The sequence below is a fragment of the Anoplophora glabripennis genome, unplaced genomic scaffold (genome assembly GCF_000390285.2).
Source record: "Anoplophora glabripennis isolate ALB-LARVAE unplaced genomic scaffold, Agla_2.0 scaffold328, whole genome shotgun sequence".
Taxonomy (NCBI): Eukaryota; Metazoa; Arthropoda; class Insecta; order Coleoptera; family Cerambycidae; genus Anoplophora; species Anoplophora glabripennis.
In genome coordinates this window covers 482,045-503,205 of record NW_019416473.1, presented here as the reverse complement: position 1 = coordinate 503,205, position 21,161 = coordinate 482,045, and the positions used below count along the sequence as shown (strand labels likewise).

The 21,161-nt window shown below is 33.2% G+C and overlaps 1 protein-coding gene across 1 annotated transcript in view; it reads left to right on the top strand.

The window, feature by feature from the left end:
* LOC111691578 (chitotriosidase-1-like) overlaps positions 1-11,922 on the top strand; it is a 28,146-nt gene extending 16,224 nt beyond the window's left edge. The window contains exons 3-7 of the mRNA XM_023454645.1: positions 4,191-4,429; positions 8,808-8,935; positions 11,168-11,291; positions 11,351-11,536; positions 11,662-11,922. Coding sequence (XP_023310413.1) covers positions 4,191-4,429; positions 8,808-8,935; positions 11,168-11,291; positions 11,351-11,536; positions 11,662-11,922 — 938 coding nt within the window. The remainder of the gene's footprint in view (positions 1-4,190; positions 4,430-8,807; positions 8,936-11,167; positions 11,292-11,350; positions 11,537-11,661) is intronic.
* The last annotated feature ends 9,239 nt before the right edge of the window (positions 11,923-21,161 follow it).

The following is a 21,161-nucleotide window of genomic DNA, read 5'->3' as shown; positions in this document are numbered from 1 at the left end:
TTTATCTACGACTATTTAATAATAGACGCATTATAATTGTGATAGTAAGTACATAATGTAACTCATATTACACACCCGTGGAATATGAGTTTCATATTCCACAGGTGTGGAATATGAATTTTTATACGTATCCCTTATAGCTTCTGACCGCGCTACAAAATAGAATCGAGCTTGCTTGAATTATTGTTACTATGGTAACTAATGTAATTGATTTGACAACACTTCGCAAAATAAAACATTTTTGACTTTTGCAGTAATTTTGCAGTTTAATTCTGACAGTGAAAATGAAATTCGATGCACCCCTCCTGAAATTCGTGAAGCCGCGAAATTAGCATCATTGGAATTACTTCCAGAGAAATCACGAAAAAATTACACAATTGTATATAACAGCTTTATGGACTGGCGACTAAAAATTGGCACAAATTCGTTTTCCGAAGACACTTTGTTGGTATATTTCAAGGAATTGACAAAAAAATGTAAATCGTCTACATTGTGGAGCCATTATTCCATGCTTAAGAGCACACTTAACCTTAAACATAATATGAATCTTACGCAAAAGTTCGAGTTTATTAAAAAGGCAGTCAGAAGGCTACCAACCCAAGAAATCAAAGGCATTTACTGGAGATGAAATATACAAATTTATAACTGAAACACCGGATACTAAGTCGTAGATAAAGTATAGTATTTGCCTCGCGTATAATGGCTATATTACACTCGCCTACGGCTCGTGTAATATAGCCTACATTATACGCTCGTTAAATAATATACTATTTTTCAATATTAAATCGTTGTTTTTCCCGTCACAGAAAAAAATAGTGTATTATACACGGGAAAAAAGTAGATTTTACCTCTCGGTTTTTTGTCTCCCTCCGCTTCGCGTCGGGAGACAACACAACCTCGAGCTAAAATCTAGTACTTTTTTCCCTTGTATAATAAATATCTATTGATGTTAATCTGAGTAACTTCTAATTCGGGTTTAGTAGGAATACTCCAGGTTTTTTGGTCGCTTTATTAGGACTTTATTTGATCTTATTGCATCAGTGTCAATGTTATTTGAAAGCTACTTAATTCTAATACCTATTAGTTGGCTTGTCTTACTAAGCAATTTTTGTTTCGCTCATCTATAATGGACCGAAAGACTCTCAACATTCACGAGTTTTCACATTAGCATGATCATTTTCAATGACATTTGAAAATACGACACTATAACTTTATACAGCATTATTGGTTAGTAACACTTTTATCCTTCGCGGTAAGAAAGGTTCTGGATAATTGCCGTGCTTGTAGTTGAGGGAGAATTTTGATAGACTGTTGAGTGCGTTATATGGTACATGTCAACAACATAGTAATATTCGTTATTCGTTTCGTATTCTATGGTGAAAGATGACATTCCATTAATGATAGAATTTTTTATTTTTGTGGGGCTGTGTTTTAAAGTGTATGTCGTTACGATAGTCACCATTTTTACAGTTTCATTTGAAACGTAAGTATGCACTTTAGGTACCTACACGAATTTTTCATTTCCAGTATTTAATAAAGTCGTTTGACCTTTTGAAACTGATCGACATAAATCATCATTTGTGCTGTCACTCCATCCGTATGAGAAGAATGAATTGAGTTCCTTCCATGAAAATAATTGGCCCGTTTTTTTCTACAACGTTTCTGAAATGAGGTTGCTACAACTGGATTTCGGGTTTTTCCAAAAGAAGTTTTCGGTTATTTCTAGTTTTGAGCTACCGATATCTCATTTTCTTGAGAAGTCTTTTGATTCTTTCTCAAGAACCTGAAAAATTATTGTCCGGGACAAATTTTTGGCCAATCATTTTAACGGTGGTCATCGTTTTCCATACGGTGTAAAAATTGATGGCAATCGTCGCAGAAGAGCCATATCGAAGTCATCTAAATCGACCTTGTGAGCTGATTTTCGCCGTTTCCTATTTGATGTTAAAAAATTTGACTGTTTACCATTGGTTCACCATTGGTAATAGCATAGTTTCCTTGGCAATTTTTGAACGCTTCTCTTGCTTATTTCAGTGACAAGATTAGTTCTCGCTTGTACCTTTTTAAGGCTAATTTTCATTAGATTCACGCTGCCTATAATGTATTACATTTGCTACTACTTCTTTTTACTTGTCATTTGTCACTTTTGTAATAAATGGAAATTTGGAATACTCTATCTTATCCACTCAAACGCAGATTTGTGGAGCTATCTTAGACGCAAATTTATTTGTGTCGTTCTTATTATACAGGGTGTCCCTGAAAAGGATGGACAACGCTTCACTATTTAGCCTAACTTACCTATATACAAAAGTACACGCCTACTGAGATATATAGCCTTCTAAATATAGAACAGATAACCTAGTTTTTTTCAAATAATTTGAAAACTGTATTTCTTAGAAACTTCAAACTTGGTACACATATTTTTTTATATAAGGGCAATGTAAATATAGAAATTGGTGGGAATACATATACAGGATGTTCTCTTTCTAGTGCCTGTGCGCCACTGGCTATCCCGTGATTTTTTTGTATGTACGCCAATGACGACAGAATTTATATTTTTAAAAATAAGCACTATTTTAGAAGATTTCTTGCCTCTTACAAAATTTTGATATCGTTTATGGATTTCGAGTAAAATTGGCATTTTTTACACATTAAATAATATAAAATCAGTTTAAGATAAATAGAATATTCTAGTACGAGGTGCAAGATAACAGAGAAACAAATTCATAACAATAATTACAAGGTTCTGTGTCAGGCTCTCTGTGATTCAAGTTTAGCTTACTTTGTTTTTTATTGCAATTTATACTTTTGCTGAACAAACTGATATGTTAGTAGTTTTGGGTTATTGTGAAGGAAATTGTTGTGCTACTGTTCGAACATATGCTGAAAGATTTCCTTATCGAGAACTCCAAATCACAAAACATTTGCTAATGCGGAGAACAGGACGTTTTTTTACCTGTAACATTAAATCGTGGATAATGTACGGCCGGAATTATTCAGTTGGAGGAACAAATTTTGGAAAGGGTCGAAGAAATTCCTCAAGTAAATAAAAGGCGTTTAGCGGCAGAGGTTGGCTTTCAAAAAGTTCCTTTAATAGAGTATTAAAAGACCAGTTATTACAGGTTACAGGTATTACAGGGTACAGGTAGGTATTACAGGTTATTAAAGGTCTAACAGGTGGATAGGTAGAGGAAATAATGCCCCTTTAAAATGGCCACCTCGATCCCCGGACCTAAACCCATGTAATTATTTCATTTAGGGAGCGTTGAGGACCACAGTTTAAAATAACTTTTCAGTAAATACAGAAAACGAATATGGGAAAGAATACTTACAACATGAAATTAATGTTATGAGAGGTAATGCACAATTATTGGATAATTTCTAATTTTCGAAGAACTAATGTTTGCGACTAAGAACAAGAAAGTAACTTTGAGCATTTACTGTAATATTATTTTAATGTGATTACAAAATATCAGTTTATTTAAAATGTTAATGTTGACTTTCTTACATTATTAGTTGATATTGTTTATTTAAAATATTAGTGTTGATTTTTATTTTATTGATTGATAATACTAATACCAAAAATGTGTAGTTATTTTTTTTAATGTGACCTTTTTTCATTATTATTCCCTGCTTTGAGGCTGCAGTTATAAATTATTTTTTATAAATCGGAATTTTTGCCTATATTTAATGTATAAAATATGCGAATTTTACTCGACATCCATAAACGATATCGAAATTTTGTAAGAGCAAAAAAATCTTGTAAAACAGTGCTTATTTTTGAAAATATAAATACTACCGTCATTAGCATACACAAAAAAGTTACGGGATAGCCAATGGCGCACAGGCACTAGAAATAGAACATCCTGTATATGTATTTCCTCCAAATTCTATATTTACCTTGCCCTAATATAAAAAAATAAGTGTACCAAATTTGAAGTTTCTATGAAAAATAGTTTTCAAATTATTTGAAAAAAAATAGGTTATCTATTCTATATTTAGAAGGCTATATCTCAGTAGACGTGCATTTTTGTATATAGGTAAGTTAGGCTAAATAGTCTTATTTCCATCCAAGGAACCTGTGGTCAAGCGTTGTCCATCCTTTTCAGGGACACCCTGTATACCTATTCTTATTTGTAACAAAAATGCGTCAGAGAGTTTCTAAACAATTCACCTCTTTCGGTTTTCAGCGGGTTTTTCCCATTTTACTAACCTAACTCAAGCCAACCCAGACTTAAAGCTCTTGGTCAGTATGGGTGGATGGAACGAGGCCTCGAAAAATTACTCAATAGTTGCAGCTGATTCCGCGAAACGTAAGGTTCTTGTTGAAGAAGTCGTGCAGTTCCTTGATGACCACAATTACCATGGGTTTGATCTCGCATGGCTCTATCCAGGAATAAGAGATGGTTCTGATAGTGAACACGACGCTGTGAGTAATTTATTAAAATAAAAAAAAACAAAATAAGTGTGCCAACGCAGGTTGGAATTAAACACAATTTTGGATTAGTTACTACTGAAAATACAGGTTGCCTCCTAAAAAACGCCGCAAGCCATAACAAAAATTATTAAATGAAATAGCTTTAAATACCCTATAGAGGTAGCCTATTTTGGGGATGGTGTATTTATTTATTTATTTATTTATTTTATTTTTGAAAAGCGACAGTAAACTTTTTTTTCAAATTTATTTATTATTGTGCAGATTTCTTTACTGAATTCAACGAAGAATATGAATATATATGAACTTGACTTTTGTGAAATATTATTACAGAAAAAATGTCGAAATAATTCACTAACCCATGGCAAACGTATTTTGACTAATCATCTGTGCCATGGAAAACAAAAAATAATACTGCAAAGCAAATGCAACTCAGAATATAATTTTATAATTAACAGAAAAGAAACAATACAATGAATATAAATTAAAAGAAAAACAACTTAATTAAATACATTAATCATTATACAAAGTTCAACACGAAATAACATTAATTAAACATAAAACATATGAAACGAAGAACAATAAACACAAAACAATGAAACAAATTATTAACAATAATAAAATTACACACCTGCTCCTACAAGTACTGCTCAAATTGGCCGCCACCGCCGCCATAATCAAGACATAACTGGTTTCTAAATACTGCATGGGTCGCATTCAATATAAAATTGGGGGGTATTTCACGACAAGCACGTATAATTCTTTACCTGAGAATTTTCTTGTTTTAATTTTCTGGTTGTGTTAAATAAACATGATTTTGAATGTAACTCCATGACGAAAAATCAAGTGCAGTAAGATCTGGAGAACGGGCAGGCCATCGAACAGGACCATAAGTTGCTATCCACTTATCATTAAATGTGGTTGTCAACCAATTCATTCTAGCATTAAGAGGGGTAACCACATCTTCCTAGAAATAAATTCTATTCAGTTGTTCATTCATCTAAAAAATTTTCAACTTGTTCCGTCAATATCTGACAATATTTCTCTATGAAAAATGATCCAATCAATCTATTACCCAACATGCCACACCACACATTGATAGTAAACCTTCGCTGATAATTTGTTTCCACGATAATCCCTAGGTTTTCTTGGGCCCAATGTCGGTGGATTAAACATACCATTAACGCTGAATCGCACTGAATTCTTACGTTTTCTTCAACGTTAACATTGAGCTCAATGTTTTCATTAAATTGGCATTCTTCTCGTTTTGGTTCTTTAAAAGCACCATAGTTTCTCAAATTTTCTTCAAGTCTTACAAATTTACGTGATTTTGAAATTTCTGTGTGAGGAAATAATTCTCTGTAATACCTGAGTCATGTCCGTCAACTGATTATTTTAACTGTTGAGCTTATTTCAAAAGATAACTTACACAAAAAGAGTATAATGCGTAAAAAACTAGAAGACGAACGCTAAAATGACGTTTCTTTGCTTTGTTTATTATTTTTTGTTTGCCAGGCACATAATTAGTCAAAATACGTTTGCTGTCAATTAAGCGACCGGACGCCTATTAATACCGTATTGACTAATATTTTGACGGTCTTTCTGTGTAATACATGTTTCACAAAAGTAAACTTTATATACTTCGTTGAATTCTGAATAGAAGTCTGCACAATAATACTTAAAGAAAACTGTATTGTCATTTGAAAAAAAAGTTGTATAACGCTTCGAGCTTATTTGACTGAAGATCACCAGATTCAAACTTTCCATAATTATGTTCTACTAATTGTTGAAAAATTAGAACAAATAATCTTTATAAATGATCCACTGTTAATGAACCCCCAACATTGCTACAATCTCTGGAATTTTACTCGTGACCTGTGCATACTACGATAAAAAAAATTGAGATATAAAACTTTCTATAAAAAATGACCACTCCAAATTTGTAAACATTCTCTTAATGTCAAATAATACTTAGTACCTATTGAAACCCTTTTGACTGCTATTTCCCATGTCACTAATTTGTTTTGGTTCAAATTTTAAATGAAAGTAAATGGGATGGAGAGACCAAGGTACCAAGTTTTGAAGTCTGTGCCTCGAAAAGTTTTGAATAATTGAATGGAAGCTGCATTTCAAATTTAACCTTTGCAGGATCGTCGAAAAAAAAATCATTACTTTGTTTCTAAAGTATCTAAAACATGCTGGGATAAGACAACAAGCGATCTATAGTCTGTTTGGAAATGAAAGAGAGTAATAAAACCCCGAGATAAGAACCGGCCATGGGCGTGGTAATATTTCGTTTCAGGTAATTATCGGGTAACACTAATGCTAACAAAAATGACAGGGATTGGAAAATCGACTATCTACAGACTTTTAAAGGAAACAAAAAATGAACAAGATACTGTAAATCCCCCAAAATCATCTACAGGGAGGTCAAAAGTCGTTATAGATGATTTCTTCAAAAATGTCATTCGCAGAAAAGTACACTCATTTTATTTTAAAAAAGAAATACCAACGCTAAACAAAATTTTAAGTGAACTTTCAGAGGACAACGATTTGCCAAAAATCAGTAGAAGCAAATTATGGGCCGTCTTACGAGAGTTGAATTTTTGCTGGGAAAAGCAGAACAGGAAGTCAGTTCTTATCGATAAAGATGAAATTATTTGTTGGCGAAGATCCTACTTAAGATCAATTAGAAAATTCCGTGACGAAGGGAGGAATATTTATTATCTAGACGAAACTTGGGTCAACGAGGGATATACTGTAACAAAAGTATGGCAAGATAAAAATGTAAAAAGTTTTCGACAAGCATTTTTGGATGGACTTTCAACAGGGTTCAAGGCACCTTCAGGTAAAGGGCGAAGATTAATAGTGACACATATAGGTAGTGCCAGTGGTTTTGTAGATGGCGGTTTACTTTTATTTGAATCTAAAAATACAGGTGACTATCACGAAGACATGAACGCAGATGTTTTCGAAGAGTATTTTACACAGATGTTGGATCTTATTCCTCCGGGGTCTGTAATTGTCATGGATAATGCCAGTTACCATTCACGGCAGACCGAGCGGACGCCTACGACTGCTTGGAGGAAAGCCGATATAATTCAATGGTTATCCGGAAAAAACATTTCTTTTGAAACAAATATGGTGAAAAAGGAACTTTTGACACTTGTCAATCTTAATAAAGATCAGAAAAAATATGTTATCGATGAAATGGCAACAAATCGCCAAATAACGGTACTACGGTTACCACCTTATCACTGTGAACTTAACCCAATCGAATTAGTCTGGGCGCAGGTAAAAGGAGATGTAGCGCGAAATAATACGACGTTTAAATTAAGTGACGTGAAAATTTTGTTAAAAAATTCCTTGGAACGAGTAACTGCAGATAACTGGCAAAGATGTATACATCATGTACAAAAAGAAGAGGAGAAAATGTGGGAACTCGATAATTTAATTGACGTTACTGTGGAACCTATCGTTATCAATCTAGGAGACGAAGATAATTCATCAGAATATTCAGAGGATGAATTTTAATATACCTACTTTTTTATTTTCTTTATTGTACATTTATACAACACTACATTTACTCACCATAATTTGAATTTTCAAAATACATATATTTTTGTGTGGAATAAAAGTCTATTCATTAAATTTAAATAAATATTTTGATAATAATATTGAATAATTTTATTTGAATTACTAAAAACCCTCTTAACCCGGTTATGATGCTTAAAGTAGCCTCATGTTTTGAAATGCTGTTTTTATATTGTTTACTTATAAGAGAAATGGACCGAGAAATTGAAGCGGCATAGACAAAGACGGATTGTCGGGGATTAAATTTTAGCTACCTGCTACAATTTAGTACAACCCGGTCACACAAAGTTTTTTTAAAAGTACACCTTCTATATACCGATAATACATAATATAAAAATATTGAATATAAGCACCAGTACTACATTTATTTACGATTTGCATACATAATAAGCTTTTATTACTCTCTTTCATTTCTAAACAGACTATAGCTTGTGGTAAATGTCAACCTTCATGTTGGTTCCCATAAATATGAGATAATTTGCATTTCCATAAATTAATAACATGTTATATTCAGATAGTAAACACAAGTAAACAAAATATTACACAAAAAAATATTCACCAGTAACACCAAATAAATAAAGAAAATACCGTTTAATCACCTGAAAATACTGCAGATACTTAAATAACTACTAATCGTTTAAGATGAGAACTATTTCTTTCTGAGATTATTGAAATTGGTAACCAAATATTAATATTACTGCAGTCGTATATTAGGTTTCTGACCAACACTAAAAGTAGTGTACATTTTTATTCTTAAATACTGTTCTACATTTTTCAGGCAAATTATGTAGAACTCCTTAAAGAACTTAAAGCAGCCCTATCTGCAAAGGGATACATATTGTCCGCCGCTGTCTCTGGAGGAATTACTAACATGGATATAGCTTACCAGATCCCTCTTGTGAGCGAGTAAGTTCCGTAGTTATTTTCATATTATTCTTATATGCCTAAAAAAATATTTTTCTCTGTTGTTAAAATTGAAAAATACTTAATAACTTTCTTTTTACCAGAAATCGTAAAGCAAGAAATACTGCTCTATATTAACATTTGTTATAAAGAAACATTTTGCGTATTTAATATTTGTTCAACTTTTCTATCATAATAATCTAACATGGTTTGAGAATAGTCAGCAACAATGATATCAATATTAATAGTTGCGTTTCAGTAGCACATACCAACCATACTATCTCGTAAGATAAGAAGAAAAGGGAAAACGAAAAAGCAGAAGAAGCAAAAGAAGTCGTTGATGGAATCACGGCTCATGTATGGAAAATTTGTGAATTTGGACATCTTTTTGCCCTGTGGTGTCGTATGAAATGTGCTTCAACGAATCAATGAACAGCTATCACTTGTTAGGTTTATATCATTCATGTTTGAAGTGATTCATCAATCCTTGCAGTAAACTAAGGAAAATTTTTCATCGATAGAGAAATATTTACGAAATTCCTTATTTTTAGACCGATAGTACGAAGCTTCACTCTTCCGGCTTGCTTAGTATTTTTTTCAGCCATGATATTAAGAACTCTGCTCCATCCTTTGTCCAAATCTCGAACAAGATCATTTACTTTTCCATGGAATATTATTCCTGTCTTCTTCACAACGTAATATGGAATATATTCGTTGTCACTAGTACCACTAGCACTATCAGCGACAGTTTCATTGCCACCTCGATTTTCTTCTTTCTTAATATCTTGGTGAAATATTTCAAACCCAATCAAATTCTTCACTTTGGGGTTCAAAATCAAACAACTTGAACTGACATCAACCCAGATCTGATCGGTTTAAACGGACACCGGATTCGGATTCAGCCACCCCAAAAACGTATAGATATGCAGGTTTAGTTTGTTGACAATTGATTCTCTACATTTGACCTTGAACTGACCTTAACCCAGATCTGATTGGGTTAAACGGTCATCAGATTCGGATTCGGCGACCCCAAAAACGTATAGAATGTAGGTTTAGTTTGTTGGCAATTGATTGATTTTCTAAATTTGACCTTGAATTCACCTTAACCCAGAGCTAACCGTATCAAACAGTCACCGGATTCGGATTCAGCAACCCCAAAAATATATGGATACCGTGATCTTGCCTTTCGGACTTCCCACTTTTTTTTTGTGGATTCGGAATCAGCGATCCCACATAACAAACTTACAAACTGAGTTACGGGAAGCTATTGGTGGGCGAAATTTATTCGGGTATTTCCAGATGTAAGTCGTCGCAGGTATAAACAATAATCTTGAAATGGTCAATCTAAATCTTCTCCCTATAATAGCATTTCTGAATCAGCAAAATAAAGACCCTTCGGTACATGCTCAAGAATAAAATCAGTTTTAATGTTTTTACTGACGGTAGTCTCCAATTTTCGTTTAAATGTCGGATATGGTTTGGACATCTTTTTGCCACAGAAAATTATCGATTTTCGACGAGGACTCTTTTTTAAATGGCTAGTTAGATAAAAAGAAAACAATTAGAAAATACACTTAGGCACTCAGGAGAAACCAATAACTATAATGAAAATAGAATAGGAGAAAAATACACATTAATGACAGTTTTGGAAAAAAAATTGTTTGTGAAACGATTCCAAGATGCTGTTGGCCAATCAATCCACAATTGGCTTTAGAGAAAGAAACTCAACTATTCATCCATTTACAATAGCAACTGGACCTGTTGCATTGCTAGATATAAGTAAAGTTCTTGATACAGCATAGAATGCAGCTCTTTCTTAAAAACTTATATATCTAATTTGACTTACTCAAAGAAAACTTAAATAAAATGACACCTCAAATTAAAGTTGATCAAAACTTCTCTTAAGAATTCTCTTTACTTTACTGTCAGAACACTATGTCCGAATCTATACATTCTTCAATATGATGATGATACTGCTTTGACAAGCCACCATTCCAACCTAAATTTAACCATACAAGAACTTCAGAAGCTCCTTAATTGCATACAAAACTGGTGCAACAAATGACGTATTAAAATCAGTCAGACCAAATGCCACTTTCCTACTGTCCAACTCGATAATCATACGGGATTTATGGTTTTTCTTACTACATCATTAAAAAATGACTTTCTACGTCTATTAACTTTTGATTTAACCTTACGAGTAGAAGAAAGCTCCTGATTTTTTTTTTGTCTCAGGCTCTTAGATATAATTAACGTTATGGTCTACGATTTTCACGGTTCTGCGGAAACACATGTTTGTCATTTTGCACCATTGACTGCATCGAGCAAAGATGATGATGGCAATGCTACTTTGAATGTCGTAAGTAGCATAGGACGAAATTAAGATATCACGAGGAAATAAACAATGGTTCTTTACAGAAATCTGGTATCCAGCACTGGATAGACAAAGGAGCCGATCCAGCTAAGTTGCACCTTGGAGTCGGCACTTATGGCAGAACTTTCACATTAGCTGATCCAAATAACGCAGAACTTTATGCCCCTGTTACCGGTCAGGGAAGAGCTGGTCCATATACGAATGAAGACGGTATTCTAGGGTATATTGAGGCGAGTTAAATGAATTAGTACATACTTACCTGCTACACCAGTCCTAATTACAGATTATAATGACTTTAATATTTGTATTTGTCACCGTCTCTATTGTACTTCGGACATAAATAATTTATTTCCAGATTTGTGAATTATATAGCAACTGGACTTATGTCTGGGACGATGACCAACAGGTACCCCACAGGGTGTCTGGCGATCAGTGGGTTGGTTACGACGACGAGAAGTCTGTCACTCTGAAGGCTGAGTATGCCAACGAGAAAAATTTGGGTGGTATGATGGTATGGTCTCTCGACACCGACGATTTCGTTGGTATTTGCGGAGGCGAAACTTACCCACTTATACGTACAATGAAGAAAACATTGAATATTATAACTAGTTCGTAATAAAATAATAAGTTTTATTGACAGCATTGATTGTTTTATCTAAAGAAGTGGTCACAATTAGAGCTTGAAAAATGTATTCATTGCTTTGTTTGTAACCACGTGGTGGTCACATTATGACTTCTTGCGGATCATAAAATTATGTCTTAAAGAAAAATTTGCTTACAAAAATGTCCTCATTGTTTAGAAGACAATGGAATTACTATAAAGCATTCTTTATTACAGTATTTTTTTCATAATAGAGTGTGTAAAGATCTGTTTAGTAAATTTAATTGTTTGAACTGTCAAAGCAAATACATGACAAACTGAGCCTTCATAAATGATTACAAGCCATGTGATCCGTAATTTTATTTCCTTAACGTTGGCAATTAAACAATAAGATCAAGATTGCGTTAAAACACAATATTCTTTTTCACCGGTCTAATCGCATACACGTAATGATTTGTCATTGTTCATTGTAAACGAATAATTAATATTGGTGACGCCAAAATTTAGGGATTTTAAGTTGACCGTACCAACCGTATAATGTTGGTTGCCTAAACTCGAGGGTCACGTGGCTTGCAATCATTTATGAAGGTCCTGAATGTCACTGTAATTAGAAAAAAAAAATAGAAATACAAAAGGATCTACCTTTCATTAAAAAAACAAAAGTTTGTATTATATCTTCGAAATCCAACAGTGATTTTTTCTATATACTTCTTTGAAACCGAATGAAAATTTCCTAAAATTTTGGTCTTTACCATTTTTTCTTAGACAGAAATGTAAAAAAGGTAAGTAGATAGAATTTTATTTGAACGATAGCACCCCAGATTTCAGAGGTAAATTGAACGTTAAAGTTAAGTGAAATAGTTCTAAAAAGTGTTCAAGAATTAAAGAATAAAATTATAAAAATAAAATAAATTGGCAGGAATAAAGTGCGAATTGTTTTCAGAAACTATGATGCGGTCAGTAAATTAATATCTTCTTTACACTGACTCAACAGAAATATGCAGTTAATTTTATCATTAAATAATTTAAATAATGTATAGATGAATATAATCTCCTAAAATGTGGTAAATATTATAATATTTTCTATAATATAGCTAGATTTTTTGCATTCGTTCGATTTGTTCTTTATACACTTCATATTATTTTTTCTTTACAAGCAGATGCAATAGAAAAATACAAAGCCACATTAATAGATAAGCAATATTGTTCCAACCACTGAAATATATTAGACCTTTTTGCAAAAAGTAAAAATCAGACAATGATTCAATTCTTTTGTAAATTTTAAAATCATCTGCAAATAACTCACAGTATGAATATTGAACCACATCTGGCAAGTTATTTACTATACATACAAAAATAATGGTCCCAAATCGGATCCTTGTGGTACCCCAGACAATGTGAAAGAGTTAAAAGATTCTGCACCTCTATAGATGACATACTGTTGTTGATTGACACATAATTGGAGTAAATTATTTCTAAAACCTATTTCATAAAGTTTTCTCAACAGTATATTGTGATTAAGTTTATCAAACCATTACGGGTTCTTCCTATTTTTTTTCCTATAATAATCTTTCCTTTTTATACCTGTATATAAAATTGTTTCCTTGTTATACCATTGCGGATAAATTCTTTCTTTGGCAACAAATGGTAGACATTTATTTAAAACTTCGTAAACATTTTGTGAATTATACATCTCCTTCCAAATCTAATATTTTAAGTAATAGTACATTTAAAAATAACACCGGCACATAAAAAAAGTGGTCTGTACCTTTCATTTGAGCCAATAGGCTTTATGTATTTTGACGTGCTGAATCCGAGTCTGAAGTCCGTTTAGCTCAAAACACCTTCAAAATTTTGAATAATTTATAAAAAATAGTGAAAAATCGTCGAAAATCACATCAGTGAGTGCAAAAAAATTTGTTCTGAACTCGATCAAGTGGGTCTCTTATGTATTTTGTAGCTGGATCAAAATGTGAAGTCTTTTAAGCTGCTACTCTCCCCCAGATTTTACAAAAATCGCAAAATAATAGTGAAAAGTCACCAAAAATAGCGAAATTTTTTTTCTGACCTTGATCAGGTGTGTTTTTTATGTATTTCGATACGCTGAATTCGAGTCTGAAGTCTATTAGCTGTATCCCCCACAGATTTAAAAAAAAAAACGCAAAAAATAGTTGAAAATGGCAAACAATCATTATTATTATTAATGAGAGTGAGAAAATTTAGAAAGAGGTTTTCTAGATTGTAGCAAGTGCTCTTCTCATAAATTTCGAATCGAGTCGAATTTGAATCTAAAATCTGTTAAGCCTCTTTACCCAAAAATTTTGCAAAAATCGCAAAATATAGCAAATATAATGGAAATAGTGAATCCCAAAAAATCTTGAATAAATGTCATGGATATGAATTACTTCCAAATAAATTCAACTCATACACTTTTCTTCTCTTATAGCCAACTCTTTTCTCTTCGAATGACCTATGTAGCGGGTTGCTTTTTTTTCCGTCTATTCTGATTCGTTTCTCTCTTTAGTGTCCAACAGAAATCTGCCATCATGTTGACATCCCGTCTTTCTTGGTATCGATTCTCCATTTCACTTGTACCTTGATGTAATCTTTCTCCTTGTTTTTCACTGTAGTCTCCAAGGTTTTGAGGAACATAGTCGAGGTGAGAGTGTAGGAAGTGCAATTTAAGATTCACCAAGCAACCTAACTGTTTGAAATTTTTCAACATCTCTTCAATCAAATTTTCATAATCTGCACTCTTCTCATTTCCTAAAAGGTTCCGAGAGATATTCTTGAAACTTTGCCATGTTCCTTTTTCAGTATCATTCATCCTTATAATAAAATTTTCACTTCGAAAAAGAGTTTCGAAAAAGAGTATGAATTTGAGGACAGTCAAAAACATCTTGTTTCAATTTCGCGTCACTTATCGTTGGAAACCTCTCCTAAATGTTGAAAACAGTAACTGCCTTTGTCCACAGCTTTGATAAGCTGCTTCATGAGACCAAGCCTGATATGAAATAATTTAAGGATTAACAGTTAAAAACGAAATGCATTGAAATGTTTATATGCAAATATCTCGATAACCAAGGGAGATATCGAAAATCAACAAGAGTAACAGAGGCAAATAAAATGAGAATAATCTGCTTTACGTTTATAGGATATCTTTTTACGTTCGTGGATGCTTGCTTCTATATAAAGATATCTAGTTACCATAATATTTATATCATATATATCATAAATTTTAGACTTGTCCCTAGCGACCTACTAACATTGATATACTAGATCTTCCTCCATATGGGAGTGACTTTTTGCTTTGTGTGTTATTTATAGCTTTCAGTATTCAGCTATTATGTAACACATATATTTCAGTTCCAGGTGAATAAGTTTTCTGTGTGAACTTAAAATTTTTAGTTTGCCCCAGCAGTTCATAACTTTTCGTTGGCTACAATGTTCAAGAACAATAAACTTTTTTTTGCAATTGTTTATACTGTGATTTAATTATGGCTCAGTCTATGAGGAATACTTCTAAAAACTTACAAGAATCAGTTTTATATTTTCATGTAATTTTATGGTTTTTACTTCCATAATTCAATTCTGTATCAGATCAGATTAACACGGCACAAAATGTAAACTATAGAGTTATTTGTTTCTTTTATAAAGTTCATAGGATTTCTTTGACATACAATTTTAAATACAAACTAATCATGACAACTTTAAAAGAGTTCAGTGGTATAGAAATTTCACACTTACAAGGGATGTCCTGAAAAAAAAAAATAAAACTGGCAGCGATTATTTTCTGGGACTTTTCATGATGAAGTTGTATTTAAAGACGTACATTTAGAAAAAAATATCGTATGAACTTTTTTGCGAAAGGAGTAGCTTTATGGGAGATTTAATCAAGTGCTTGGTAACGTTTTTCGAATAAATTGAAATCTATTTTTTCCATGGAAACATCATAAGGAGTAAGAAGTAGTGGTAGAATATTCCAAATAGTCAGTGTCGGTTTTTAGTGCAAATAACTCCCGGTATCTCCGCCACTGATACACGCACTTACATCCGAATTCAGTGGATTTTTCCCTTCAATTATGTAAATAATTAAACTAAGTTTCATCATTCTGCACCAAACGCCTTCAGAGATATTTTAGAGGAAGTGGATCTTCCTTTCATTTCAACACCTTGTATCTTGAAAAATAATGGATTTGCGGACCCATTGAAGTTTGGTTCCATATTTAATTAGTACACTGTCATAAAAGGAACTTAAAAAAATAGATCTTCTTCTTTTCCTAGTGGGTGGTTCTAATAAGTTCCATGGAATCGTGGCCTTATCAGGCCTATTGTGCGTCCCACTACTTAGTCCAAAAGCTTCCTTGCCGACACTTCTCTCAACTCCTTGGGTTGGCTCTTCGCAGGAGCGTCACCTTATTCCGTGCAAAGAGGTTTCATCCAACGTGTCCCATCCTTGGCAGACCGGACTGTCTACAAGCTTTAGCTTCTGTAGATGTTTCTTGAAGTGACAGTGTCCCGTTATAAGTCTCGTCAGTCTTCTGAACCGAATTTTATTTAAGCTCAGCAACCCATTTGCTCTTTCCTTCAAAGGTTACGCCATAACCTACCGCAGAAAGATTCCGGGCCAATGAACTATGTCTCGGATCCCTTCCTAGCAAGTTCATCCGCTTTCTTGTTCCTACTATTGCCTTTTGTGTCCTGGCACCCAACACAGTCTAATTGTGGAATTTAGACTTTAATAGAGATATTTTGCAAAATAATACTGTAGAACCTTCTAATACTGACCACCCAAGGGGCATCAAAAGTTGGTCACTAAAGAGGGGTGGTCATTTAAAAGAGAATAGGTACATCAAAGTTATACCTATTGATGTATGTTTAACATGATTTATTTGCCAATAAAAAATATAACGAGCGTTCAGATAAAAACGTGGTCGAAGTTGGCTCTGACACATTGGACGTAGGGCGTAGCTTATAGCGACCAACTTAACCTCATTTCTCAACGAGCTGTATAGCAGCTGTCAGTTTCAATAACAAAGCGGCGATACAGCGCTTGGACAGATGACGTTTAAGTTCATTTGCTATACGCTACGCCCTACGTCCAAATTTTCAGAACCAACTTGACCACGTTTTTATTTGAACGCTCGTTATAAAAATATACAGGGTGGGCCACCAGTAACGCCTCGGTCGCTAGTGACCAAACGGCAAATGTTACAGAAACCTGTTTAGGTGGGTATGTGTAGGTTGATTACGGCTACATTTTAAAAATATTTTGAAATATACAGGGTGTCCAGGAAAAGCGTACCATATCAAAGTTATGTTTTTTTAAATGGAACACCCTGTATTTTACTGCATTTTTGAAAGCACCGTAAAAAAATAGGTGAACTTTATTAAAGGTTCTGCATACCTAGGACTTACAGTTTGTGAGATATTTCAATTTTAGTGAAAATGCAGGCATAGCGTAGAAATTTAATATTAGCAATAAAAAAATAATTTTAAGGAAGCAGCTTTGGAGGGTCTATTTTAGATCCTTGAAGTTATAAATTGTTATATTTGTCGTCACTTAGTATTATACAGGGTGTTCAAAAAACTGCTGAATACTTCTCTCAACTTTAAACAGCAATAACTTGGTTATTTTAAATGGAACACCCAGTATATTTTTACTTTGGGAGTTGGGAAATTTAAAACTGTTTCAAACTGTGTATAGGTTCCCTATACCTATCTCTAACGGTATTGGAGATATTTGTGCCGTTTCATTTTTTATCGATTTTTTTTGTAAGATGTATCCACGTGTCTATATCGAGGTCTTTACTGAATTGGTTTGGATTCTTCTTGATGACGTCTCTTTAAATATAAGGAGAAAAATGTGAATGCAATTAGATGGCGCACCTGCACATTTTTCATATTCAGTGAGAAATAAAATAAATCGATAATTAAGTAATAAATGAGTAGGTAGGAATGGTCCATGTCAGTGGTTACCACAGGTATCCAAACCTCCCGTAATGGACTTCTTTGTTTCGGGATCTAAAAAATCTTGTACACACTGTTCCACCTACTACTTGCGATAATGTGAAGGGAAGGATTAGAGATACATTTGCCACAATCACTCCAAATATTGTAAGGAATGTGAGAATATCATATGAAGATAGAATAAGATGCTGCATTCAAGAGAATGGTTATCAATTCGAACATCTATTAAAATTTTTCTTTGTTTCTTCTAAAAGTAAAATTTTCTTTAATAAATATTTTTCATGTTCATAAATAATTCAGTTACTTACTACAAACATATTTATACAAAATTAATAACTTTTTATAATTATTCTGCTTATAAAATAATATTTTTTATTAGAAAACTTTATTGAATATTGTCATGATAATGATAACAGGAAATTTTACTTTTAGAAGAAACAAAAAAAATTTTAATTAATGTTCGAATTGATAACCATTTTCTGCTAAGACAGCATCTTATTCTATCTTCACGCAAATGCATATTGCACATTGTGTACAATATTTTTTATATAGCTCGCAACAAATAAGTCCATTACGGTGAGGTCTGGATACCTACGTGGCCACTGACATGCACCATTCCTACTTATCCATTTGTTACTAAATTTTCGATTTAAATAATTTCTCACAGAATATGAAAAATTTGCAGATGCCCCATCTAATTGCATCCTCATTTTCCTCGATATATTTAAAGAGACGTCATCAAGAAGAACCCAAACCAATTCAGTAAAGACCTCGATAAAGACACGTAGATACATCTTAAAAAAATCGATAAAAAATGAAACGGCACAAATATCTCCAATACCGTTAGAGCTAGATATAGGAAACCTGTACACAGTTTGAAAGAGTTTTAGATTTCCCAATTCCCAAAGTAAAAACATACTGGGTGATCCATTTAAAATAACCAAGTTATTGCTGTTTAAAGTTGAGAGAAGTATTCAGCAGTTTTTTGAACACCCTGTATAATACTAAGTGACGACAAATATAACAATTTATAACTTCAAGGATGTAAAATAGACCCTCCAAAGCTGCTTCCTTAAAATTACTTTTTTAATTCAAATATTAAATTTCTACGCAATGCATTTTCACTAAAATTGAAATATCTTACAAACTATAAGTCCTAGGTATGCAGAACCTTTAATAAAGTTCACCAATTTTTTTACGGTGCTTTCAAAAATGTAGTAGTATACAGGGTGTTCCATTAAAAAAAACATAAGTTTGATATGGTATGCTTTTCCTGGACACCCTGTATTTTTCAAAATATTTTTAAAATGTAGCCGTAATCAACCTACACATACCCACCTAAACAGGTTTCTATAACATTTGCCGTTTGGTCACTAGCGACTGAGGCGTTACTGGTGGCCCACCCTGTATAGTACCGGGTGAGACAAAATAATATCTCGGTTGGACTCAATTATTTCGAAAAAAGTTTCGGACAAAAATGTAGGGCACCGAAGGGGCCATTGAAAGGTCAATATTACGTCTTCCGGATTAGATCGGAAGTGGTGATTTTAGATCGGAAGTTGATTTTTTTTTAATGGAAATACCCATTTTTTACCACGGATTTCCATTGAAAAACGAAAAAAAATTCTTTTTGTTATTTTTTCGATTTAACCCATATTTTGGCCATAAAATGGCCATAAAAACAAAAAAAAACAAGTATCTTGAGACAACGGAGTACCTTGTTGGGATCACTTTTTTAAAATAATGTTTTATACAAAAGTTATACGCGTAAATTCAGGAATAATTCTCCGTGTGAAAATAAGAACAAAGTCCTAAAATGAGTCATAAGGATATATTTTTTCTTTTTTACATCTTTGTAGACATTAAAATGAATTTTGATAAGCAAATTACTGTCAATAAAAGCTATTTATTTAATTAGATAATTATTTTCAATTTTAACTATAGCCTGCGTAAATAAATCACGATTTCGTAGGTATGTTCCCATGGGGCAAGAATCTATTACCTCTTTTCTTCCAAATGTTTGCTGCAATTGCCATTGGCATAAGGCTTCGACACGTAAACGTTGATTACGCTTATGTTTTTGGGGTTTGCAAGCAATACAACGCCGTCTAATAGTTCCTCCTCGTAGAGTTTTTAAAGAATTTCATGAGCAACTTCAGAAGGATTCTGAAAAATCGTGGCTGAAGTGATCAAGAAATAAGAATGAGGATTCCAGGAGCTGAGATTTTTGAGCTTCCTCAGATTCGTTGTAATCTCTCCAACGCTTCTCATAAACATTATGTAACTCTTAGAAATTTTTTCCAGGGAATAATGATCTGGAGGTGTACTGCACTTGTTCATGTTAGTCGTCAGGACAGTCCACTTTGCCTCGTTTGTTAGAAGCACCAGAACCATTTGATTCGACGTGATCACCGAGGCGATATTTTTTGAATAGTCTGTTATGGACGAAGCAACAGTCTCTTTAACATGGACGTACCTTTTGACAGCTGTTAGCACACAGTTGCACAAAGAAATTTTGTAACTAGGTTGCTCGAGTGGTTCTAGTACAGCTTCACACTTTGTGGGATAAATGATTGGTATAATACTTATAATTATCACAACGTTCCACATGGCTGCTGCTACTGTTTGTGTTTGTGACACGTGTAAGTCACTGTCATTATAAAATAATAAAGTGATATTTATATCCCCTTTAATTTGTTTACCCTACTTTTCAGAATGCCGACTGGTGTTGATAGATAACAAATTAGAGTTATTACGGCATTTCACTGCGATATCCATCAAGTATTATTTGTAGTTGAAATGACATTAATTGTGCATTGTAGACTGCTCATTAAATTTATTGCTTTACCTCTCATGTTGTCTGATTAAATAAAATTGACCCTAAAAGTTTAACTAAGGACATGTCAATCGATAAGACGAGTACGAATTTTATACAAATCTAAATTTGTATAAAATCTTGTATCTTCCTAAATTTACTTTCCGGTATTTTAAGAACAGGGTCACCTGTTTTAAATAAATTTTATAGTTTCTTCAGTAATTATTAGAGATGGAAAGTTTTAAAGTCTTTGAAGTGTTGAGGCTGTTGATAACAACGATCACGATGATGACGACGACAAGACAATGGTGATGGCCATGGTAAGTATGGTGTTGTAGGCAATAACAATGGTATTTCAAAAATGTTTGCGCAAAACTGACGAATTGACAAGAATTCTAAATGCACAATTCCATTAAAGTTGAAAAAAACAGTGAAACGGTTTGACTTCAATAATAATAATAATAATAAT